The sequence below is a fragment of the Antennarius striatus genome, chromosome 19, assembly GCF_040054535.1.
Source record: "Antennarius striatus isolate MH-2024 chromosome 19, ASM4005453v1, whole genome shotgun sequence".
Classification (NCBI taxonomy): domain Eukaryota; kingdom Metazoa; phylum Chordata; class Actinopteri; order Lophiiformes; family Antennariidae; genus Antennarius; species Antennarius striatus.
In genome coordinates, this window is record NC_090794.1 from 6,440,787 (window position 1) to 6,467,334 (window position 26,548).

The following is a 26,548-nucleotide window of genomic DNA, read 5'->3' on the forward strand; positions in this document are numbered from 1 at the left end:
GATTATAACTGCAGTTTCTGCCAAAGTAATCTGTTAGGAACACATTCATGGGTTTTTAAAGAAAAGGAAAAGATCAGCTAACATTTATACAGTACACTGTGGTCAGATAAAGTGTATTGGGTGATTCAAATGTGTATTTTACATTAATCTCTATTATTCTAAACAATCAACACGGGTCAATGAAGTTGTGAATTAGAAAAATCCCCCTGAAGTATTTTTCCAGAAAATATTATTCTAAACGCTGACCTGAACCAGCTGTAAAAGAAACCATAAATGAATGGATTTAGCATTGAATTTGACATTGCAAGCCAATTGAATGTTTCAACCACAGAAATTGGTGTTACATAATAAGTTAATGGCTGAAAAATGATACAAAGAAAGAAAGGAGTCCAACATAAGAGAAAAACTCCCATAACTATAGCCAGAGTTTTGGTGGCCTTTCTCTCCGTTTTACTGATAGTTATTCTGGACTTTGTGCTCTGATGGATTCTGATCAGAATTCTGTTTGCCTGTATTTTAGCAACAAAGAAAATCTTCAGGTAGATACAAAGCATTATAATGACAGGAATATAAAATAACAAAATAGATCCAACAGTGGCTGTAATCAGTGCATCTAGTAAACATCCACTTTCACAATTTGATTTGTTAAAACCTGCATTTATGCTAGCAATTCCAGTCAAAGCAGGAATTCCCCAGCTCACAAGAACCATGATGCCAGTAACACGATCATTTATTTTACATTTATAAGTCAAAGGCTGACATATGGCATAATATCTGTCAATAGAAATACAGCACAAATGCAAAATAGAAGCTTGGCCCAATGCTACATCAATGCTGCCACGTACTTTACAAAATAAGTCTTCATGGTACCAACAGGTTGTTGTTGTGTATGCCATGCTGAAAGGAAAATCTAACACCCCCACAAGCAGGTCAGCTACAGCAAGAGATAGGATAAGGTAGTTAGTAGAGGTGTGGAGCTGTTTGAAATAAATGATAGAAATTATTACAAGAAGATTTCCACATGTTGTGACAACTGCCAATAAAGCAAGGAAAATAATTAACAATGCACATCTTATGGAAGCTTTCTTTGTAAATGGATAAGATGTTTCATCTATTTCAAAGCAGGGGTGAATATCCTTAACTGCATAAGACCTGTTAACAGTCACTCTTGGCTCCATGCTCTTTAATTCCTTCAATTTAGTTTTTTCACATTAATAAATTCTATTGGCATTTTTAGATGTACTGTATATGTTTTTCAGTCAGCATGTACAATATAACCACATCAGTGTTCAAAGTTACACTTACATCACAATTGACTCAAAATTACATTTCTTACTGTCCTGACATATGAATATCAATGTGTGTCCACATTCCCCTTGCCAGCATACAGAACATCAGTACTTCAGCTTTAAATAATCCTTTCATTTCATTATTCAAAACATTACCCAGGGCTCTCATCCAATCAGATCTGCTCCACTGTATTCATTTCCATGTGATGGACTAAAATCCTGTGTGCTTGTTTGTGTGTACTTCTTTGTGTATGTAGTATGCACACATGTAATCTAAGGCTATTTCCAGTTTAATGAAAGGTCAAAGAAGCTTTGAGTTTGAAAAATCACCTTGAAATATTTTTCCAGACACAATCATTCTGAAAGCTGTTCTGAACCAGCTGTAAAAGAATGCATAGATAAATGGATTGAGCATTGAGTTTGATAGTGCAAGCCAGTTGAGTGTTTCAAATACAGCAATAGACACTGAATCATGACTAAAAGACAGAAATGTCATGCAAAAGTAGAAAGGAGTCCAACAGCAGAGGAAGACTCCTAAGATTATGGCCAGAGTTGTTGTAGCCTTTCTTTCTAGCTTACTGATGGATCCACCTGTCTTCATGATCTGGATGCTCCGTGCCTGTTTCTGTGCAACCAGGAAAATCTTAAAGTAAATACAGAGCATTATCATTACTGGAAGGTAGAATGACAATACGAGACCCATAACGTTAGCCAATAAAATGTTATTTGAACAGTTTTCTTCACATTTATCTGGATTTAATCCAGACAATATAACACCAAGTCCAATGAGAGCAGAAATACTCCAGCTCACTAGAATCATAGCTGCAACAACTTGGTCATTTATTTTAGTTCTGTATGTCAGAGGTTGACACACTGCAAAATATCTGTCTATGGAGATACAACACAAGTTCAGAATGGAGCACATGCATAGTGAAATATCAAAGCTGTCTCGTACTTTGCAAAATAAATCCTCATTCCAACATGAACTTACAGAAAATGCCATGCTGAATGGAACAATTAGAACACCAACAAGCAAGTCAGCAACAGCAAGAGACAAGATAAGGTAGTTGGTAGGAGTGTGCAGTTGCTTGAAGTAAATGATGGACATTATTACAAGAAAGTTTCCACCTATGGTGACAGCACATAAAGTGCCACATACAACAGATAGTAAAACACATGCTGTAGAAGTGCTACTCAGTATTATATATGATGAATTTCCTAATTCATAACAAGTGTGGATATTATTAGCAACATAAGTTTGATTGACGATGGGTTCTGCTTCCATGCCTCTCGGCTCCTGCAAGTAAACAATAACAATGAGAATTAATTCATTTTATACTTTGTAAATGCAAAGAAAACAAACAAATGAACAAAAAAACAAAAGGCCTATTTCGGTTCATCCATCCTTTGAATCAAACCGTAAAGACGAAAATGAATGTCTGATGGATCTGCCTGGTCATTAAGCCACAGGTGCTCTAGAAACAGCAGACCTAGTACTGAGATTTGTATTTATCAAGCAACATCATAGTGCAATGATTAATATTTATGTAGCAAGGTGAACACCCCTGATTTTCACGTCAAGTGAAGTCACAGGTGTACATACCAATCAGTGGGAAAACAAAGTTGGGTAACACTTAAGTTAATCAAATAACTTTTATGGTATGGAAAAGTGGACAAAACATTTGGCAAATTAACTGTAAAATATTCCAAATGAATTTGAAAGATACTAAATATAATATGTTGATGTTACGTTTACAAAAAAACAAAAGTGTAGAATTAGCTGTGAAAGTCATGAAACTCATTTTTTAAATTAGCTGCTTCAGTCATCCAAAGGGGCAGCTATCACTACGTACATACATAGGCCACAGCTGTCTATTGGCTGCAGGTGTCATGGTGTGGTAACATGAGATATTTACACACAACGATAGTACACAGAAAGTTTTTTCTGAGCAGTGCCTGTATCACAATTGTGAAACAACGCTGCATTCTCAAATGTCTTACCATCAATTCCTTGATGTCAAGATAACCTGCAGCAGCTCTGTTTCCTATTTCAACAGCCGAATGGATTGCCTCTAATTTAAACCTGCGTCATATGGCTTTCTTGGCATGTTTTCCATCATAAGGGATGTGCATGATGTGCAGATTGTGTTGAAAACGCAATCAGTCAAACTATGGCATCTGTCTTGCTGCATTATCTTTTCCACCTGTCTCTCACTCTTGCACTTCCTGCTAAAATGCCCCCTGGAGGCTAGCAGCCCGTAAAAATCTATCGATTAGCCACTTTGTTGTTAAAGCAGCAGGGTTCAAAGCGTGTGAGAAAAGTAATGGTTTACATGCCAGAATGTATGGTACTATGATTCACGTTTTTTTGTTGACATTTTAATGACATCATTTAAAATGCCTGCTGGCTAGCTATCACCTGGATAATACTAACTGTAGCTCAACTCAGACCAGACGTAGATTGGTCCAATTGTAGATGTCCATTGAAGAATGAGCAGTGTGTTATGAGGATTTGATGCATTAATCTGTGACTCAAACCAACCATCAGATGTATGACCCTGTAATATGATACCTGTATAAGGACCCTATGCATGAGCATATATCAATTTTCATTTTGACTTTGTCTCATTTACTCAGGTTGTCTGAGTTAGTTTAGCCTACCCAATGGGCTAAATTTTTTCATACCTTATTTTAAAGGCATACATGAGTAGGTGCAGTGATGTGTCCAAACAGTGTATTTTCCAAATCCAAACCTAAAACTCACTGTGGCTCATTGCCAGTGAATGAAGATTGCTTGCCTGACATTTTTATATGGCTGTTAGACACCCTGAGAACTGGCATCTCCACTGCTTCTACTGCTGAGGCCACTTTGATCCAGCTCTGCATGTTTCCACAGCTGAAGACTCATGTCATGTGGGGCCTGGGGTGAGGTTGTTTCCGAGAACCAATTGTTTGTAGTCACTTTCATGTATTTTCTACCAGATTTGAAGAAGCATCAAAAGGATTTCGACATAATTGTATCAATTTCGACAAAAGATTGCTGGCCACATGCTAACCTCATTTCATGTCCCCAAAATTTGAGGTGTTCATGCATACACATTTACATAAATGGCATAGCTCTCTAGCCTGTGGAAAATGAAATTAGTTCTAGTGTTGAACCCAAGCCCAGATTGTTCAAGCACTAACCCAGAACAAGCACTTGGATTACTTTCCTGAAAAAGGGATACAAGAACACAATAAACTCACAGGTCGGCATGTTCCAGACCTCAACAAGATAGACAGTGGTCATGCAAGGAAAGGGGATGATGAACCTGGTTTGTATATGGAATGACTTTATGTGTACAAAATTCCAGTTAGTGTTGTGTGGGACTAATTTGCTCATTTCTCCTTGCTTCTTCCTGTCTAGTATTTGGGGCCCAGTAGTGTGTGTCGCCAGTGTCTGATTTTATATTGCTACAGTATATAAAAATATTAAAATGTTTTCATATATTATTAGAAGGCGTAATATTTGTTTTATTAATGTGGCAATGTGACCACATATATTTTTCCACTAATAGAAAATAACACTCCCTTGCAATCTTCCCTCATTGTTTGCCATATGCTATGCAATACTGTACATGTTTTTGTTATTGTTTGTACAGTGTGTCTTTCCATAATGTCCCGTTTGTTTGTTTGTTATTTTGTTTGTTTTTCAAAAAAAAGGCAAAAGTACAAGGCATTAATAAGTGTATTCATTGCACTAATATACAATATCACAATACAATACATCATTAAACATACAACAGCAACATATCTCAAACTTAATCTAAGAAAAACAGAGCAGTAATAATTGTGTCCACTTCACACTGAAAATTAGTAAGTATTTCCATAAATGGCAAAACACAATGACATATAACAGAAGTAAAATACAACCAACACTTCAGTTTAAATATGTTTTATAATATTGACAAATACACACTACTGAGTGATTCAACACAACAAAGTACTTCACAGCAGTTTTGAGTTAGTGAAATCACCTTGAATTATTTTTCCAGAAATTATCATTCTGAAAGCAGATCTGAACCATCTGTAAAAGAATCCATATATAAATGGATTAAGTAATGAATTTGCCAGTGCAAGCCAATTCAGTGTTTCAAGGAAAGCAACTGGCATGTAAATTTGACTGAAAGACATGACTGTCATAGAAAGAAAGAAAGGTAACCAACATATTAGAAAAACTCCCATCACGATAGCCAGAGTTTTAGTGGCCTTGCTCTCCAGTCTACCAACTGTTCCTCGAGACTTCATACTCTGGATGCTGCGTGCCTGTCTCTGTGCAACAAAGAAAATCTTCAGGTAGATAAAAAGCATTATGATTACCGGGAGATAAAATGAAAAAATAAGTCCAAAAATGTTAGCAATAACAACATTACCTAAACAATTCATACCACAAGCTACTCTGACAGTTCCTACAATAATGAAGCCTAGGGCAATCAACACAGACAACCCCCAGCTCACCAAGATCATGACCCGTGCAGCACGGTCATTGATTTTGGCTCTGTATATCAGAGGCCTGCAAACTGCATAGTATCTGTCAACAGAAATGCAACATAAGTTCAGAATAGAAGATGTGCACAGTGATAGATCAATGATGCTCCTAAACTGGCAAATTAAATTGTTATGAAACCGACATACACTTATAGGGAATTCTATAGTAAGAGGAAAGACTATCACACCAACAAGCAGGTCGGCCACAGCTAGAGAGAGAATGAGAGTGTTTGTAGGAGTGTGAAGCTGTTTGAAGTAATTGATGGATATTATCACAAGAAGGTTTCCACACACTGTGATAACAGATAAGGCACCGAGGAAAATATGGAACAAAACACACATTACAGAAAGGTTCCTCATCAGTACATAGGACACATCGGTTCTATAGCAGGGATGGATCTCGATTAGAACAAAAGTGTCGTTGTCACTCATTTGCATTTCTTTTTTTTCTGTATCCTTGAAATTCAATTCTTCACATAGACAGTAAGACAACATAAAACTGCAATGCTATATTCACTGCTAAAGAACAATTTCAGTTCTAGCTTTCATCTGTCCTACTTCATGCCAAACCTTCATACCAATGCAAAGCCTAAAAATCAGATAGTGTATTTCTTTACTCTGACACTCTGCGGAGCAGACTGAATATTTACTCATCACTGTTTTTGTTACTGTCAGCTATCCAATCAGATGCAACAAAGATGCTGTATCCAATGAGATTTCATATGGATGTGTGCGTGTGTGTGTGCGCGCCACATGCGTACGCACGTGCATGCGTTCGAGCATGTAAACACCCACAGCAATCCACACAAATGGCTCCCTGGCCCCCATATTTATTTTTTATTTTTCTTAAACTGTTTCAACTTAAAAGCCAAAGATTAATGAAGGATTAAAATCAAATCAGGGGCAGCGGTAGCTCAGTCTGCTAAGTCCTAGGCAGAGGACCAGAGGGTGGCCAGTCCAAGACCCATGTGAAGCAAAAAACGTCAGAGTGTGAACTGGCGGTGGAGAGGTACCAGTTCACCTCCCAAGCCCTGCTGAGGTGCCCTTGAGCAAGGCACCGTCCCCTTTATAAGTTGATCATTTAGGGGTGCACTTTGAAGGAGCTGCCTGCCGCTCTACCTCTCATCTGCATGCTTAAAGGCCCCCTGTTTGTGTGAGTGTGTGTGTGTCATGGGCCTGTACACATACTGTACATACTATGCATGTGATTTACAACATAGACTAACACTAACACAGAGTGGACACATAATTTCCATTTGTGGATTAATAAGGTTAATTTTAATCTTAATTAAATACTAGTTAAGATTAAAGATTAATTGAATAAATTCCGAATGGTTTAACTTTTCTAATCACATGTGAATGCATTCAAATTCAAAAACCAAAGAAAACTCAGAAATGACAAGTGGATATAACTAAAGGGTACTTTCCTGTTTTAAGATGACAAATTAAAAAAAAACAACAACAAGAGACTCTTTATAACAACAACAACTTCTTTTAATTTGTGGTTGGGACGATACATTCGTGGCTTTCTATATCTAACACATAATGCCTACCTTGTCCAATATAACAGTTATTTCATACAGTCATCCCACACTTGAATGCTAGAGTATTGTGTCAAAACAGTTTCAGTCAACATCAACAACATGGAACTGAATCATGAAAAGTTGAATGCAATGAAGAGGGTGAGAAAAGGACTCATAACAGTTAATAATCATTTATACTCATGTTCATATTTATAGAGCGATTATAACCAGGGTCTTCTGTACAGAGTCCTACCTACACTACATTAATACATTAATACACTGTTGATAAATCACAGAATAAAACTAATTTAGGTTTTGTGGATCGTTAAAGTTTTTATATTATATCAACACTTCCATCCACATACTCTATATGAATGATACATACTATGTGACATTTCATGTGTGTGATTGTGTGTTTCATTATCATAATAGACATTATAAAAAATATTTCAGCAAGAGAAATTGTATTTCAGAGCAGTTTCGAGTTACTAAGGTCACCATTAAGTATTTTTCCAGAAATGATCATTCTAAAAGCTGATCTGAACCAGCTGTAAAAGAAAGCATATATAAATGGATTAAGCATTGAATTTGACAGCGCAAACCAATTCAATATTTCAAAGACAGCAATTGGTATGTAAACTCGACTGAAAGACATAACAGTTTGGCAAAGGAAGAAAGGTAACCAACATATTAAAAAAACTCCCATCACAATAGCCAGAGTTTTAGTAGCCTTGCTCTCCAGTCTACCGATAGTTCTTCTAGACTTCAAGCTCTGGATGCTGTGTGCCTGTCTCCGTGCAACAAAGAAAATCTTCAAGTAGATAAAGAGCATTACGATTACCGGGAGATAAAATGAGAAAATAAGTCCAAAAATGTTAGCAATGATAAAATCAATCAAACATGTTGAAGTACAATTTTTTTGGCTTATTCCTACAATTATAAAAGCAACTCCAATAAGCAGAGACAACCCCCAGCTCACCATGACCATGACCACAACAACATGATCATTAACTTTAGTTTTATAAGTCAGGGGTTGACAAACTGCATAGTATCTGTCAACAGAGATGCAACATAAGTTCAAAATAGAAGATGTGCACAGTGATACATCAAAAACACCCCGAACCTGGCAAAGTAAATTATTGTCAAACATGCATACACCCATAGAGAATTCTATGGTAAGAGGAAAGACTATCACACCAACAAGCAGGTCAGCCACAGCTAGAGAGAGAATGAGAGTGTTTGTAGGAGTGTGAAGCTGTTTGAAGTAAATGATGGAGATTATCACAAGAAGGTTTCCACACACTGTGACAACAGATAAGGCACCGAGGAAAATATGGAACAAAACACACATTACAGAAAGGTTCCTCATCAATACATAGGAATCATCTATTTCATAGCAGGCATGGATCAGTGATAGAGTACTGCTCCAGTTGACACGGCGTTCCATTTCTAAGCTTCTGTTCCTACAATTACTGTAAATTATTCATAAAAGAAAATGGAAAACAAGAGAAAAATAACATTGAGAAAGTGTCTACTTGACATAGAAAATATTACATCCAATGCAATTTAAACATTGTTTTCATATACTTGTCCATACCTTTTCATATTACACCTTTCAAACTTTCTTGAAGCCTACATGTCCTAATTCACTGCTATACTTTACAGGGAACACTTAATATTTACTTCCTGGTACCACAACCTCACATCTGTTGCCCAATCAGATGTGAGATGCTGCATCATTTGATCATTTATGTGTGTATGTGTGTGTGTGTGTGTGTGTGTGTGTGTGTGTGTGTGTGTGTGTGTGTGTGTGTGTGTGTGTGTGCGTGCGTGTGCGTGTGCGTGTGCGTGTGCTTGTATGTGAGAAAGAGAGCGAAAGAGGAGACAGAGAGATCTCTGAGTTACACCGTTGGTCTCGAAGAATTAAAAAACTTTTGACTGACGCACCGTCTGCAAGATCGCAACATGAGATATAAAGAATTTTAGAGCTGTGCTTCAAAAACTCAAGATGTGACACCAAAATCTGTGCGTTCTTAAAAAAAGCAGTAGGATGAAACAGAATAGGGACAGCTGGATCATCATCATCAGCTCTAGTGGTCAGTAAAATGTCATCATAAGACATGATTAAGTGACGACTGAAAAGCTTCACTTAACTTCAATATGTGACTTTCTTTCCATAAAGTGAAAATTTTTGTATATATACTTTTCCCTTATTAATTTATTTAGATTTTTTTTCCTTTTTTTAATGCAAAGAGACTCAGATTTATTTCCAAAGAAAACAGACAACCCTTGGCTCAGTGGTAAGGCAGTCGTTCGCTGATCAGAAGGTTGTTGGCTCGTTGACGAGGGAGCAACTTATTGATCCTGAGCCAGCTCCCAAGGCCTGTTTCATTTGTGTAAGCGATTCAGTGGATAGCTACCTATCCAAATGAACAGGCAGAATCCTCTCAGTTTTAAGGGTTTGTTGCATTTGCAGCCCATTTTCAAGTCACCCCAGAGCATCTCAATCGGATTAAGATCCAGGATTTGACTTGGCCATTCCAGGACTCTCCACTTATTACTTTTTAGCCAGTTCTTGTTGGATTTGCTGGTATGTTTTCAGTTATTGTCATGTTGCAGGGCCCAGTTCTGCCTCAGGTTTAACTTTTTTATAGAAGTTTCACATGTTGCTCAGGCACCCAATGATACACAGTAGAGGTCATGGTGGATATTATGTCCAGGTCCTGCTGCAGCAAAGAATCCCCAAACCACTGACACCTCCATGCTTACCAGTTGATACAGAGTTTATTTTACCTCAAGAAAGTACTGCATCCCTGGGATGCGCTTCAGGAAAATTTGTGCATCCTAGCATGACGTTTATGCATCCCAAAGTAAGCACTGAATATATGGTAGAAGCCTACGCAAGGATTGATTTTGACCAATAGTACAATATATAAACTAAAAAACTGTTAATTAATGTTTGTATTAATAACAATGTCTTAAGAAGAGTCAAAAAAAGAGTCAAATTATATATAATTTTTATCAAAGTCATTTAAAAAAACAGTTTTAGAAATGATTAAATAGTTGTTTTTTTCACTTTTGCTTTTGACTCAATAGTTTTCTTTGCTTTTAATTTGTATACTGTATTCTCCTGTGGACACTGCACCAAGCCTTATCTACACAAATTTTAGTAACATCTGTCACTAATATCTCTCTATTTTTCTTCATGAACTTATGATTTTCTTTTTATGCAAGAAAGCACTCATTGTCACTTGTTTTTTCTCCGGATCCAGGGACACACGCTGTCTGACGATTTTGCGTCCCTGTCAAAATAAATGCTTCAAAGACGCAAGGACGTATGCAAATGAGAACACTGTTGATATAAGGTTCTTTTCTTGCAATACTGTATTTGGTGTCCATATAATTGAATTTTAGGCTCATCTTTCCAAAGAACATTACTCCAGATGTCATGGTCTTTGTTTACGTTCTTGCTGGCAAACTTCAGTCTGGCCTTTACGATTTTTCTTAGAGGCTCCTTGCACACTTTCCATGTCTTCGGATCTCACTGTAGTGCTCATTCTCATTTCAAAAATCAGGGTTACACCAAACAAATTGTCTCAGGTTTAAATGGAGCAAAGCTCCTTTAAAATGTTGGACAACAAAGTTCGATCATGCGTACCTGATTAAACAACCATTCTAAGTGGGAAAGTATGTGAGGGTGTCCCAATTCATTCCTCCATTAAAATACCCATTTTCATATCTATTGTTTAATGAATGAAACAATGTTAATTTTTGTTGTTTAATCAATATTAAATCATTTTCTCTTCTAGAAATAAAAACAAGATTAGACGTTGATATGCAAACATTTCTCAATAAAGAGCTGACTATTTATCGGGGTGTCTTAATATTTTTCACATTACTGTACAGTGCCTTGAATCAGAGACAAGGATAGAAATCCTGAGGTACAACCTGTAACTTTTGAATAGTTCATTCGAATAGTTCATAGTTGATAAAGTTCAAAGGAACCTGGCTCCAACATTGTAGAAGTAAATAAAGGCTACTGGATTAAAAAATGTGCTCCCCAAAATAATTCAAGAAGATCACAATGCGTGAAATCAAAATTGCCCATGTGTAGGAGAAACTGTTGCAGTCGATATGGATGATTCGGTCAATTAGGTGTGATTGCAGACCTCGACTTGGAGGTCATGACAAGACATTTTTATAACGTCTCCGAAGACAGATTTGCAATGTATGACATAACTTTCAAACACTCATTGTACTTTACAGTATATATTGATGATTGATTGATTGATTGATTTTATTCTGTTGTGTTCGTTTATGTTTGATACAATGTTATCACACGTCTCATGTCTTCAGCATTATCAAGCTTAGCCTACATCTAAAATAAACTCGTCAAAGAAACAACTGAAGAACTCTGCAAAGCAAATATTTCATGCTGTCTGTTCATTCAACTTTATTTTATTGTTTAGGTTATTTGATGTAAAATGTTGTTTTTGTATTTAAAAAAGTTTACGATTCAATTCCTTATCTGCTTTACTTTTACTTTTTTGAACTTTTTCTCGATTTTAGTTCAGTGATCCAAAGGTTTACTTCAAAATCACGTCTCCAGTTACATGATGTAAGGTAAACTCTTCAATTAGAGGTGTGAATGCATGCTGGGGTTATTGGTCCCTGGTCTGACACACACACACACACACACACACACACACACACACACACACACACACACACACACACACACACACACACACACACACACACACACACACACACACACACACACACACACACACAGAATCTGTCTGTCACACATCAACAACATCTCACCTCTTCAACTTGGGGCCTTATTGTTTTCAGAAATTACTGCCAGTTAATGATCTGAACAATACCTTAAGACACACCATCATCAACATTAATGATGAACAAAACACAAACAAGGACTCTGAGAATATATTTCAGGAAACACAACATGTTTGTTGATGGGTTGTCAAGGTAGACATTGTGTTTTCTGTTGCATCATGTTGTGTTACTGTTCACACACACGCACGCACACACACACACACACACACACACACACACACACACACACACACACACACACACTCATGCACGCCTTCTCTCTCTCACACACATGCACACATTCACACAGACATACAAACACACACATGATAGAAGTCTAAGAGTCCTGCAGCTATTGACAGACTTTAGTGTGTCAGGTTTTTAGGAATTCAAAAATTAACCCAAATGTGAACAGAAAACTATATACAGCAGGCAAAAACCATTTGTTTGGGCAGCTTGGGCTGGAGGCCAGGGACATGTGGTATTCAAACCACTGACAGGCAGCAGCCGGACAGATGCTGGCTGGGCCACCAAGTAAGAACCAGAACCAGGTTCTGAGTAACTGTGGACCCGGGTAACTGTGAGCGTGGGTAAATTGGCAAGAAGCTAGCAGGTTAATGACAGGGTTGACCGCAGCTGACTGGTTTCTCGCAGTTTAGCAGTCCAAATACAAATATAATACAGACACAAAAAAAAATGCAAACCACAGTAAATTGCAGGTAACAAAAATGAAAATGCAGGCTGTATTAAAAAAAACACAATAAGAAAAAATAAAAATAAATAAATTCAAGAAAAAGACTTTCAAGAGAAAAACATGCATGGCATTAAAACAAAATCTAATTCAGGACACAGGAAACTGAATTAAATGTAGAACAGGCTTGTGTCTCAATTTTTGGGCCACTTCCTTAAAAAACAGTACTTGATGATTTGAGGTATCAACAAAGTGCAAACAGGCTGTCTTGTTTGGATTACCCCATAAATGTGGTCCTTAATTCAAGGGTGGCAAAGCGTCCAGCGGGTATATTCAAGAGTAAAGAAGTTTATTGTTATATACACAGTGTTACTGAACAATGAAGTTTTTAGTTTGCGAAATTACTTCATAAACAATTAACTACACTAAACTAAAAAAATACAGTAAATAATAAAGGAAATGGACTGCACATTTTAAACAGCTAAGGCAAAACTAAAAGGAGTAAGGGGGACAAACTGTACGCTGAGCATGGCAGAATGACCAGGTAAAAAATAAGTAACTAGGTAGATAAATAATTACATACATACATACATACATACATACATACATACATACATACATACATACATACATACATACATACATACATACATACATACATACATACATACATACATACATACATACATACATACATATTAAGTGAAGCGCTACTTTGTATGAAGAGTAAAGTGGATCAGGGTGCAAAGAAATAAAGTTTGCCTTTCAAGACATAGAATGTAATAGTAATTTCAATAATAGTCATTGAAAACAATATTACTGCTTATACAATATTTATATTTATAGCTTATGGAATCACAGTTGGTGTTTGTTTTTTTTTGTTTGTTTTTTGCCTTTCTTGACCTTTACCTTTGTTTAGTTGATTTTTTTCCTATTGGTATTCTTCAATCAAATACATTTCTAATCAAAAGTTTAATGTATGTTGATCCATGTGTTCACTTCATAATCGCGTGTGTCGCCATAGTTACATGATGTGTTACAGAAACCGTCAATTAGAGGTGTGAATGCATGCTGGAGTTATTGGGCCCTGGACTGACTTTGTCTCTCTCTCTCTCTCTCTCTCTCTATCACACACACACACACACACACACACACACACACACACACACACACACACACACACACACACACACACACACACACACACACACACACACACACACACACACACCACACACAGCAGTCTCACCTGTTCAACCTGGGGCTTCATTGTTTTCCACTCATAACAACAACAAGCCTACCAGGGCAAAACAAATTCATGGCCACCCAATGGTCTGAACGATGACGTTAGACACCACAGAGTCCAATTTAATGAGGAACAAGACACAAACAAATCTTCTTCATATAGTTTAGGGAATACATTGTTTGTTGGTTGAATCTCAAGGCAGAAGTTTCATTTGGGTCAAAGTTGATTCAGTCTAGATGGAATTCATCCAGTTGCATCATGGTACAAAACATACACACACACACACACACACACACACACACACACACACACACACACACACACACACACACACACACACACACACACACACACACACACACACACAGAAAACCAATTGTCAAGTCAACAGTTGTTTATTACCTTTGACAATCTCCATCAGTTCCATACTGGAAAGTTGAGACAAAAGGTCACAGAAGGTCATTTTATAACAATTTCTATCAAAAATGTTTTTTTCTGACTTCAATATTTAAATAATGTCTTATTTAATCACTACTATGGTTCAAGGCAAGAAAGCACACAAAAAAACAATCTAAAAATGTAACTGCTTTGAAATTTTCAGGTAATTTTCAAATGAAAATGCGAATCACCATAGATTTTCCATTTTGTTTTGTTGATCTGGTGATCAGTGTGGGCTCCTTCTGGGTGCTTTTACCTTCTTCCCACAGCTCAAACATACTGATAATTTCACTATATCACACATAGACAACGGGAAATCATGCAAACTACACACAAAAAGGTCAAATTGCAGGGATGGGAAGAACGTGCAGCAGGTTAGGGTGATTAAGGATAGGGATGGAAGTCTATTGACAGGTGCCAGTAGTGTGATGGGAAGATGGAAAGAGTACTTTGAAGAGTTGATGGACAAGGAAATGAGTGAGAACAAAGACTAGAAGAGGTGGCTGTTGTGGACCAACAAGTAGTAAAGATTAGTCAGGATGAAGTGAGGAGGGCATTGAAGAGGATGAAGAGTGGAAAGGAAGTCGGTCCTGATGATATAACTGTGGAGGTTTGGAAGTGTCTAGGAGAGGTGGCAGTAGAGTTTCTGACTGGGTTGTTCAACAGGATCTTAGATAGTGAGAAGATGCCTGAGGAATGGAGGAGAAGTGTGCTGGTGCCCATTTTTAAGAACAAGGGAGATGTGCAGAGTTGTGGCAACTACAGAGGAATAAAGCTGATGAGCCATACAATGAAGTTATGGGAGAGAGTAGTGGAAGCTAGACTAAGGGCAGAAGTGAACATTTGTGAGTGTCAGCATGGTTTCATGCCAGAAAAAGCATCCTCAGAGCAACATCCTTTGCTTTGAGGATGTTGATAGAGAAGTACAGAGAAGGCCAGAGGGAGCTGCATTGTGTCTTTGTAGATCTGGAGAAAGCTGATGACAGGGTGCTCAGAGAGGAACTGTGGTATCGTATGAAGAAGTCTGGAGTGGCAGAGAAGTATGTTAGAGCAGTGCAGGACATGTATGAGGACTGTAAGACAGTGGTGAGGTGTGCTGTAGGTGTGACAGAGGAGTTCAAAGTGGAGGTGGGACTGCATCAGGGATCAGCTAAGAGCCCCTTCTTGTTTGCCATGGTGATGGACAGGCTGACAGACGAGGTTAGACAGGAATCTCCATGGATTATGATGTTTGCAGATGACATTGTGATCTGTAGTGAGAGCAGGGAACAGGTAGAGGAGAAGCTAGAGAGGTGGAGGTTTGTCCTGGAAAGGAGAGGAATGACGGTTAGCCGCAGTAAGACAGAGTACATCTGTGTGAATGAGAAGGACCCAAGTGGAAGAGTGAGGTTACAGGGAGAAGAGATCAAGAAGGTGTATGATTTTAAGTATTTAGGGTCCAGAGCAATGGAGAGTGTGGAAAAGAGGTGAAGACGTGTGTACAGGCAGGATGGAACGGGTAGAGGAAAGTGTCAGGTGTGATGTGTGATAGAAGAGTTTCAGCTAAAATGAAAGGAAAGGTGTACAAAACTGTGGTGAGACCAGCGATGTTGTTTGGTCTAGAGACAGAAAAAACAGGAGACAGAGCTGGAGGTAGCAGAGATGAAGATGCTGAGGTTCTCTTTGGGAGTGACCAGGATGGATAGGATCAGGAATGAGTACATCAGAGGGACAGCACATGTTAGAGGTTTTGGAGATAAAGTCAGAGAGGCCAGACTGAGATGGTTTGGACATGTCCAGAGGAGAGATAGTGAATCTATTGGTAGAAGGATGCTGAGTTTTGAACTGCCAGGCAGGAGACCTAGAGGAAGACCAAAGAGGAGGTTTATATATGTAGTGAAAGAGGACATGAAGGTAGTTGGTGTGAGAGAAGAGGATGCAGAAGACAGGGTTAGATGGAGGACACTGATTTGCTGTGGCGACCTCTGAAGGGAAAAGCCGAAAGGAGAAGAAGAGATTGAAATCTAGTTTTATAAGCACTCATATGCTCTTATGTGAGAACATATGTATTAATTAAATGTTTTTCTTTTAGATATCAAAACAATCAGTTTTTATATTCTGGATGTTTTTTGCTGTAGTTGATTCGTGATTTTGACTAAGTAAGTTAAATTAAATACGAATTTCAAACAACCCAAGATAACGTTTTAGCTTCATGATAGCGATTGATTACGGAATAAATTAACGTGTTGTCTGGTTCAACTACTGCTTGCTTGTCTTCAGACTGTCCATGGAGACGGGTATTCAACAATGTGGAAGTGCAGCTTGTCATTCAACTGCCATAGAACTGGCCAATCAGCAGGATTAGGAGGGAAGTTAGGAGGGAAGAGTGTGAGAATTTAAATACTCTTTTGTTGTCTCTTGCATATGTGTGTACTAGCAATATTTTATTGATATAAGTCTTGTCAAAGAGTTTATTTGTCATACAGTATTTATGGCAATCATTACAATGTAGTAAAAGGAGGAGCAGGTGATGTCAGTACCACATCTTTCCAATCAAATTATGAGCGCACCATCTAGTGGTCATTCATTGGTACTACAACTCAAATCCCTTATCACCTGCTTGTGTTCCGCTGCTGTAAGTTACCTGACTCATGTTACTGCTAGGACTACAGCATTTTTTATTTCATTTCGAATAAAATGTAATTTAGATTTATTTCTTGTTTGTTCCTTCATCTCAAATTTTTACTTGTTTATTTTTCTGCATCTTACAGTACTGTAGTTCCAATGTTGCTCTACTGGTCTGTCTGTCTTATCACATACAGTATTTATGCAATAGACTTCATTTAAAGCATTCCATTTTAAAATCATACACAGATTGTTAAGTGCTGATTATATTAGAAACACATAAATAAAAATCAGAAATCTCACTAATTAAAAAACGTCTATTAAGCGCTTGCTACAGCATAAAAATAAAATCAAATTTTATTGTCATCATCATTACATTACAGTTCTTCTAAGCTGGTTAAAAGTGACATTCATATTTTAATACATAAATTTTTGTAAATGATTTATGAATATAATCAAAAATACAGTACGATGTTGAGTGAGAGGCGCTACTCTCGTAAGGACACGAGCAGGATGTGCAGCCTTACGAACAGGAAGTAAATCATACGTATCCTACTATGGTGACGCTGGTGCTCACCCTATTTTGCCTTTTAATTGGCTATATGAGGAACAGCTTTGTCAATGACAGCCAATCAGAGGCCGGATATGCACTGTGGCGTTTCCGCAGTGCAGTCAGTGGGCGGGACCCTGAATCCAGACCAAAACAATGGCGGCTGGAAGGTCTATCAGACCGTACCATCTAGTAATTTTCGGGGCCTCAGGGTTCACGGGGCAGTTTGTCGTGGAGGAAGTAGCTCGATGCGCCACGGAGAGTCCCACTGGCAGCCCCCTAAAATGGGCTGTGGCCGGGAGAAGCAGGCAGCGCTTGGAAGAAGTGTTGAAACGAGCAGCAGAGAAGTTGTGTAAGTCCTGTTAATGAAGGTTTACGGGACGCTAGCGGTCAGATGTCACTGCCTCCAACACACCAGTGATGATGCAGCATTCGGGGGTCTGAGTTCGGGGCATTTGGTGAACACATAGAATGACATGAACAGCTTTGAACTTGACTTTAATAAATGCGTTGTAGCTTTGCAAAGTCTCAGAATTTGACTGGATGTTATGTCTCTCCCACTTTAAAACATCAAAGCACAAATTAAACACTGTAAGAAATATGAGGAAAATATTGTTTTATAGATACTAAAGCCTGATATTTTGATGTGAAATGACCCTGAAATATGTCTCAGTAATGTATGACAGTAGGATCACTTCTGATTATCTCGTCTCTTTGCAGCTATGCCAGAACTGACGGCAGACATCGAAATAATAGTTGCTGATGTTTCCCAAGAGGAATCACTGGATGTCATGTGTCAACAAGCCACAGTGATTCTCAACTGTGTGGGACCTGTAAGTATGCCATCTGGACTTTGTCAGGAGGCATGGACTTTGCATCTAAGTTTGCAAAAGCAAACTTAGATGCAATATGTAAACCGGTTGTTAAATTTTGACCCACGATGCTGTTCTCTTGTGCAATGTGACTATTTTCAGTACAGGTTTCATGGTGAGCCAGTGGTCAAAGCTTGCATTTCAAATGGGGCTCACTACTTGGACATCTGTGGCGAGCCTCAGGTGGGTATATTGAGGTCTGGAATTGCAGGATTATAATGCATTTATTTATAGCTTGGCTATTATTTCCCGCAAAGGATTGTTTGCATCTACAATCGTTTGTGATGTTCACACTTTGTGTAGTAGAATGATTCTAAACAGCTGATGAGTAGTATATGATTCTTGTAAACCTAATAGACAGTCTGCTTTGAATACTTTGAATTAACCGTTATAGGTGTGTGTATGTCATCCCCACCTGTAGTTCCTAGAGCGGATGCAGCTTGAGTACCACACTCAGGCCTTGAACAGAGGTGTGTATGTGATCGGCAGCTGTGGCTTTGACTCTATACCAGCAGATCTGGGTATTCTCTACACAAAGAGTCAGTTCAAAGGTAAGCAACCACCAACAGGTTTAGTCAGTCACTGTGAATCACAAACCTGTAAATGGTTACATCCCGCGAAGCGGTGATGTATTGTGATTGTCAGTGTTTGTGTGTCACTTCGTCCGTCCGTACGTCCACCAAATATCTTCACAACCGTTGCAGATAGTAAGATGAGAGAAAAAGCACATTACTCGGGCAGCAAAGGGGATGAAAATGAGATGATGTCCTTGCCCTTGAAAAACTAGGTCAAGGTCACATTTTCACTTATACCTTTGTAGGTACACATCTCTGAAACCTCATGACAAATAGAATGCACCAGTTACATGTTGAATCATGGGTCTTTTATTAAATGACCCTGACCTGTTAAAGTAGGTCATGGGTGTCGCGTCATTGTTGCAGTCTCCGACTGCCTTATTTGTTTTTTGGAGATTATAAAAAATATTTAGTTTATTTATGTATGTCAGGTAACAGGAGAGGACACACCAAAGACTACATTACTTGTATGCAAACACTTTCAAATATTAAACATAACCACCACCTCAATTTGTTAAATCAGCATGACTAAAGAAATAGATTAATTAATTTATTCCTAAAGTAATAGACGCATTGCACATGTTGACTACCACCGATAGAGGTTGAAGGTGTGGGTTTAACTTTGAACGTTCAACCACTGTGTAATTTTGATTTCAGGAACGCTGACGGCTGTGGAGAGCTTCCTCAATATCACTGCTGGGCCTGAGGTATCCTGGAAAACCGTTGTTTCTGCATTACATGATGGAAAATGTGGTCTGGCATGCTTAGTCCAACCTGTTCAAAACGAAAAGTTGTTCCTGATTTGGTGTAAATTTATAGAAATTTAGTATCCCTGAAAAAATCGGTTCAGTTTGGGATTTAATGTAACGTTTGATTAAATCTTTATTCAGTGTAAAGTCATGTAGAGATGAAAACAAGGGTGTGCACAAAAATCAATATCCATGAGACACAGAGGAGTTATTTGAAGACTATTAATTATTCCTCTCAAAATGTAATTTTTGTACGTATAACTTGGACGTGTTTGCGGCAACAACAGTCATTTTCTGCAGTCAGTAAAGGAATCCTAAATCTCATGTCTCAAACTACCGATCAGAAGAAAACAGTTGTCCACCTTAAACCTTTGGGATTTTTTGGCTGACATTTTTTTCAGCTGCAGGATGGAATTTAAATCTCTATCTTTGCAGGGTTTTTGCGGCCATGATGCCACTTGGCAGTCGGCTGTATATGGTTACGCTGACAGGGGATCTCTCTACCAGCTGAGGAAGAAGTTTGGCCACAAGCCACTGCCTGTGGTGGGAGCCAGAGTCCTCAAGAGGTGAGGCTGTAATAGAGCAATTACTGTCTTGTTTTAACACTTAACTTTGAGTGATAATATTTCTTCACTGGAAAGGGATGCTTGGCAGAATACAGAGGGTAGAGTGCATTCATACAACACATAACTGAGAGAGGAGTTATCACTGGAACAGATCAATTTTCAGTCTTAATCTACATTTTATTAGTTTTATTTAATCATATTTGTCATAAAGTGATCGAATAACCGCACTATCTCTTCAATATGCTCTGTGTTTGTGTGTCTAGGGGTTCTGTGTTTTTCAGCAAGGAGATTGAGCAGTATGCCATTCCATTTATTGGCTCTGACCCTTCGGTGGTCAAGAGAACCCAGCGTTTCTTATATGAGGAGGAACAGCAATCACCAGTAGGATTTTAACAACTCATTGTGTACTGCTATTTTTTGCCGTAGTTGTATTTGTGGAACAGTTAAGACTCCTAGTTGGTGCTTTGCTGACCGTTCTCAGCATTGTACTGCCACCAGTTGTTGGTCAGTAGGATGTCTTAGATCATATACAGGTAGTCCTCTACATACAACCACAATTGGTTCCGAGAAGTTGTTCGTAAGTCGTTATTTATTAAATTTCAGTCTGTAATTACCACTTCAGGTCATTGGAATGCTATTACTACTCAGTAGTACAGTACTATTCCTTAATACTTACCATAAACCATAAAAGGACATAAAGATAACACATAATAAAATAAAATGCAGGCACAGGTCGTTTTAAGTTGTAAAACGTGTATTATTTCTCAGAAATAATACACGGAAAAATAATAATCTAGTTTACATCATTTCACTCAACTTAACATCTGTTACCCACAAATGCTGGACTCCTTTAAATCATTAGAAAGCTGAGAAGCACATGATTTCATGTTACTGTACAAAAGACAATTAAAAAAAATAAGGAAATGAAATCATGTTAGGTCATATTAAATATGTACAGTTCCAGTATCTACTATTTAGCATCAGAAGTAGAAGAAGAAGAAGTACACTTTATTAATCCCCGCAGGGAAATTACATAGTCACTCAGGTATCTTCACTAGCCTTTGCTTTATCATTCATGGTAAACAGTAGTTTACGAAGCCTGATGACAAACAACAACAACCAATGAGAACAGAATGGTGAGATGAGTGTTGGAAATGCGCGTATGCAGCGGTGCTGCTTGGTGGGGGTTTTGGCAGTTGGATATGGCGGGCATGTTTGTTCGTATCTCCTAATGTTCATAAGTCAAATGTTCGTATGTTGAGGACTACCTGTACAACACGCCTATCACATGACTCCCGTGTTCTACACAGAAGTATGTCACATTGTTACTTAGTTATGATACAGCAATGTTTGACTCATTAATTTAATGTGGCATCAGTTGCACCCTATTTGTACATTAGTTTGGACAAACAGGTCTGACAAATGAGTTCATTTTAGGTTCCGTGCAGTCGATAAATTTTCATAATATATTAGATGCAGTAAATATTTGGCTCTTCATGAGAGCACTTCAGAACTAGAGAGATTAGTATCTCAGAGAGCTGTCAGGGTTGTGGGACACGGTTGACTGGATTGAATGACAAACAGCTGGAATAGTCAGCATCAACAGTACAGTTGACTTCTTAGTTGTGAACAGCAAAAGCTCTTTTTGCTGCTGTACCTGTAAGTAGGTCAGCCATTCCAGCAGCTGTCACTGTTTCGATCTGAGACGGGCCTTAATTAATGATGTTTACAACCTCATTTTTCAGCAAATTTGCTGAGTCAGCCAGAGTGATTTATGTCTTTCCCCCAGCATGAGATAGTAATGACTCCGTTTGACATTCGTCTTGCCGTGTTTTTGCTTTTTCCTCTGTCCTCTTTCGATCGCAGCATTTCGATTAAGCGTTTCTTCTCACCCCCTCAACCAACCATCACTAACCGGTTGTAGCCAGACCAAATACACCCTGAGCTGATAAGTTACAGCCATGTTCGGTCAAAGCGTCGCTTACTTAGACCATTTTCAGGAGAATGAAGTTTCCTGGTAGGTCTCACCAGTAGGACGCTGTGCCACATTAAATTAATGTAAGATTTAAAAATGTAGTTTGTGTGTTTTTAGTTTATTGTTTGTACAGAGTTTATTATGAGTCACATAAATAGAAAAAATAGAATATGTATTGAACCCACTCCTCTGCACATCCCTTCATCTCCCCATCTTCTTCTAGATCCTGTCTTGTTTTCTTTTTATTATTTCACTTTGATGTTGTATTGTTTCTTCTCTCTTAAGCAAACCAATGCCTTTTCTCCTGTCAGTTACCATTATTTTCCCTTTGTTTCATTATCGTTCTGCTTTTTAACACCCACTTTTTCCTCCACCCACAGGTCCAGTACAGCGCTTACGTTGGAGTTGGTGGCGTCTTCTCATTAGTGAGGTTATTCTGCGGTGGCCTATTTTTCTGGTTCATGGGCAAATTCAGCCTTGGAAGGAAACTCCTCACCATGGTAGCTACAGTGTTCATCAGCCACCATCTCTTTATTGTGATGTCTAAGTTGCTCTCTCAGAGGAGATAATCGTAGCCTCTTTGAGTTGATTTTAAAGTAGTGGAAACTTTCCAACTCTTAAATTAAGTAGAATTTATGAAGCTACAATTCTTTACCAACGTAATAATTTAACTTTTCAGCCCAATTTTGCAACAGTGACATGAGTTAAAGGGACTATTTCTATTTGTCTTTCCCAAAGTTCCCATCATTCTTCTCCTTTGGTTTTTTCTCCAAGTCTGGCCCAACCATGAAGCAGGTAACACAATAGGAATCCTAAGTCAACATTGAAGTTTTATTGCAGTGTTATGCCACAAAATCTTTTTCATTAATCCTTTCCCTCATTCAATTTCTATTATTCCTTCAGATCGAAGACACTTCTTTCAGCCTGACATTTTTCGGGGAGGGTTACTCAGAGGGTTCCGACCCAACGCAGGGCAGACCCAACTCGAAGATCTGTACTCAGGTCATCGGAGCAGGTAAAAGCACCCTTTACAGAGAAAGAGATCGTAAGAGCAGGGAGAGTTTCCCAGTCAATAGAACATTTCCATTGTTTTGCAGCATTTTCATAAACAACTGAAACTGTGGGTAAAAAATTTCCTGAGACTGGAATATAAAATGACTACATCCATTAACAGTGAAACATGTTAATGTGCTTTTGTGTTGACACAGAGCCTGGGTATGTAGCAACCGTTTCTGCTCTTGTCCAAGCAGCTGTAACATTGCTGAATGAACTTCACTCCCTCCCCAGGAGGTCAGCTCAATTTACTTGTGCTTCTTTTACTTTGATAATCATTTGGTCCTCCCATCTTTGTCTGCATCACCACACAATTTCTCTCTGTGTGTCTCTATCTTCTCTGTTTTGTCATTGACAGAGGTGGGGTGTACACTCCAGGAGCTGCTTTCTGTAAAACCAGTCTGATCGACCGCCTCAATAACCACAGTATCAAGTTCTCCGTCAAGAGCAACCAGTAGATATACAGCTATCTGAAAGTCACAACAAGTGTTTCATATAATTTCCTGAGTACTACCAGATATATTCATTACTTGGTTGACTTTGAGAATTACAATTCATGAAACGGGTCAGAGGTAGTAAGATATCCGCTAAAACAGGACGCAGTTTGTTGTTCGACACATCAGAAAACACTGGCTGACTCGTGGTGCCTTTGCTAAACCCAATTATGTCTTTGCTTTCCTCTGCAAAGCAAGAGGCACTTTTACTCTTTTCATCAGTTACAAATTTTTCTTGTGAAACAACTTGGGTGTTATAAAGCCTGCCTGATCACACACATCACTGCTGGAGAATTGCATCCACTAAAACATAGCTTTTACCCTCATGTGTTGATTATGTTTATGTAAGGGTAATTTAAATTAATCACATTCAAGAATGTGTCAGTGCAGTAAGGATGGAGAAAAGATACCGAAATGCTAAAATCAGGGATGATCATTCATAAATGGTGTTTCTTTATATATGTTCATTTTGCGAAATGTTTTAAATACTGTTGTCCCACTAGCATTAGCCTTCTGTGATATATTTTATCTTCATTATCAATGCAGAAGTTAATCTGGACTCCAGTGTTTCCACTATGCTCATTGATTGGGGAACTTTTTGCAATGTGGAGTAAATGTCCGTATTTTATTTTACTGCATATTATATACCAAATTTATCCTAATCTGGGGTAACTTTCCCTCAGCTGCTTTTCTTTGTTTGACTGCTCGAGAAATAATTGCTATATGTACCAGATGTGTAGTCCTAAGCAAATCCATTTTACTGTATATTGTACTGCACTTTAATAAATACATTTGGAGGTTTTTCACACTCATCCCATTTGAGCAGAGACTCAAGTTTAAACCTAGAACTTGCTGGATGGAACATGGATGGCGTTCTAAAAATGGAATCCAATGCAGAGCTGCCTAAATGCCTAAATTTAAGTAATGAGCATTGCTAACTCTTTTGGTTTAAGTAGTCGTATGCAAGCTTCTGAAAAAAAGATTCTGTTTCTCACTTGATTTATTATCTAAATAAAGAGTTTAAGATCTCAATGATTACTTTCAAGCCTTCTCCACATTCAATTTCCCAAGACATGATCCCATTCAAAAAGTCAAAATGATTCTCTTTTAAGAATATAACGGCATTGGGTTTGAGTTACCAGTATATCCTCAACTACGGTTGTTGAAATGTGAAGAGCACTGACCACACCCCACAGGGTTAATAAAATGGGACAAGACCAGCCACCTTCAGAACTGAAGAAGCCTCTTGGATGAGAGGCGAAACATTTTAAAGAAACTTTCGTAAAGTCCAGTGGATTTATTTAAACAGCTTTGGATTTTTTTTACATTTTTCTTTTGATATTTATGAAACTTCTGTCTCCAACTCTTTTCAAGTTTTATTTTGTTGCACTCGCCACATAAATGTCTTGTATAAGGTTGTCCTCCTGCTTCAACAGTACTCTTTTTCTGCCACTAGGTGTCAGTGTTTGCCCTGCTTATAATAAAGACTGTCACGTCACAGCCTGGCATGACAGTAGAGGTCATTTGGTGCCTTTGAGGATGAAGAAACAGCTCGTGGTCTTAATTAAAAGATTGCATGTGCACCATTAAAATCTGGAGAAATGGGGACACCATTACTTCAGGGTCTCTTCAAAGTAGCCGATGCCTCAGGTCTGTGAAAAGAATGTGGAGTCTAAATAGACCTGGCAGCTATTGTCTCCGTTACTTTTTCTGCTCGATGTGAATCCCTGCTGTCTCATCTGCCTCCCTTCCCCCTCAGCTGTTCCCCCCCTAGAGTAAAAACAGTCCGAAGGCTGGACTTAGCTGTGAGCTCAGTGGAAGCAGTAGGCAGACAGGACGTCACATTGGTAGTTTCTAAGAGGCATGAGTGACTGTCTGCCCAATGGGTGAGGTTGTGTTTTTGCCCTGCATTAGTGTAAAAAAGGAAAGAGGGGTGAAGAGGTTGCAGTGGTTAAGCCTTTGCACCTCCTCTGCCCAGTTATCAAATTTAAAAAATAAAAAAAAAGCAAATTATTTGCATACATGCTTCAGTTTATAGTTGCTTTTTTGGTCTGACCAACCGTGTCCATATTGTTCACTGGTTTAACACATTACTATCAAATGTTATGATCCATGGGTCATTTTTGGTGTTTTTTTGATAGACTGTCTCCAGCGTTTCCTCTTCTTTGTGTGTGTGTGTGTGTGTGTGTGTGTGTGTGTGTGTGTGTGTGTGTGTGTGTGTGTGTGTGTGTGTGTGTGTGTGTGTGTGTGTGTGTGTGATTTTGCTTCCTCCACTTGGAATGAGGGAATTGGAAGCAGGTGCTGCCTTGTTGTTAATTGCCACAGGATTGGTCAGGGTGCAAAACCCCTGACTAATTGAACCCCAGACAGTCTTCACTTCTTCCTTCTAGGCCAAGGGTGTGCAAACCTTTTGGAAGGTGGGCCAGATTTGGTCACGTGAGTCCGGGGGGGGTGGCAGTTCCTGATGACAATATCTAAAACACTCAAAGATCCAGATACACATGTTATTCACTGTTTATATTTATATGCAAAAAATAGTGGAGATACCAAATGTATG

General features: G+C 38.4%; 5 protein-coding genes across 5 annotated transcripts; 1 reads left to right on the plus strand and 4 right to left on the minus strand.

Moving 5' to 3' along the window:
* Positions 1 to 176: 176 nt before the first annotated feature.
* On the minus strand, positions 177 to 1,178 carry LOC137613668 (trace amine-associated receptor 1-like). Its single transcript, XM_068343049.1, has one exon. It carries the CDS (start codon positions 1,176 to 1,178, stop codon positions 177 to 179), a length of 1,002 nt encoding a protein of 333 aa, XP_068199150.1.
* Positions 1,179 to 1,590: 412 nt separating this feature from the next.
* LOC137613659 (trace amine-associated receptor 1-like) lies at positions 1,591 to 2,574 on the minus strand. Its single transcript, XM_068343039.1, has one exon. It carries the CDS (start codon positions 2,572 to 2,574, stop codon positions 1,591 to 1,593), a length of 984 nt encoding a protein of 327 aa, XP_068199140.1.
* A 2,702-nt stretch (positions 2,575 to 5,276) lies between these two features.
* Positions 5,277 to 6,158, minus strand: LOC137613749 (trace amine-associated receptor 1-like). Its single transcript, XM_068343172.1, has one exon. It carries the CDS (start codon positions 6,156 to 6,158, stop codon positions 5,277 to 5,279), a length of 882 nt encoding a protein of 293 aa, XP_068199273.1.
* Positions 6,159 to 7,808: 1,650 nt separating this feature from the next.
* Positions 7,809 to 8,944, minus strand: LOC137613847 (trace amine-associated receptor 1-like). Its single transcript, XM_068343302.1, has 2 exons — positions 8,937 to 8,944; positions 7,809 to 8,811 (listed from the first exon to the last, which is right to left on the minus strand). Exons 1-2 carry the CDS (start codon positions 8,942 to 8,944, stop codon positions 7,809 to 7,811), a joined length of 1,011 nt encoding a protein of 336 aa, XP_068199403.1.
* Positions 8,945 to 17,861: 8,917 nt separating this feature from the next.
* LOC137613304 (saccharopine dehydrogenase-like oxidoreductase) lies at positions 17,862 to 24,792 on the plus strand. Its single transcript, XM_068342406.1, has 12 exons — positions 17,862 to 18,059; positions 18,428 to 18,540; positions 18,682 to 18,762; positions 19,001 to 19,130; positions 19,812 to 19,861; positions 20,339 to 20,469; positions 20,733 to 20,850; positions 22,825 to 22,944; positions 23,183 to 23,239; positions 23,348 to 23,459; positions 23,653 to 23,734; positions 23,856 to 24,792. Exons 1-12 carry the CDS (start codon positions 17,864 to 17,866, stop codon positions 23,953 to 23,955), a joined length of 1,290 nt encoding a protein of 429 aa, XP_068198507.1. The 5' UTR covers positions 17,862 to 17,863; the 3' UTR covers positions 23,956 to 24,792.
* Positions 24,793 to 26,548: the final 1,756 nt, after the last annotated feature.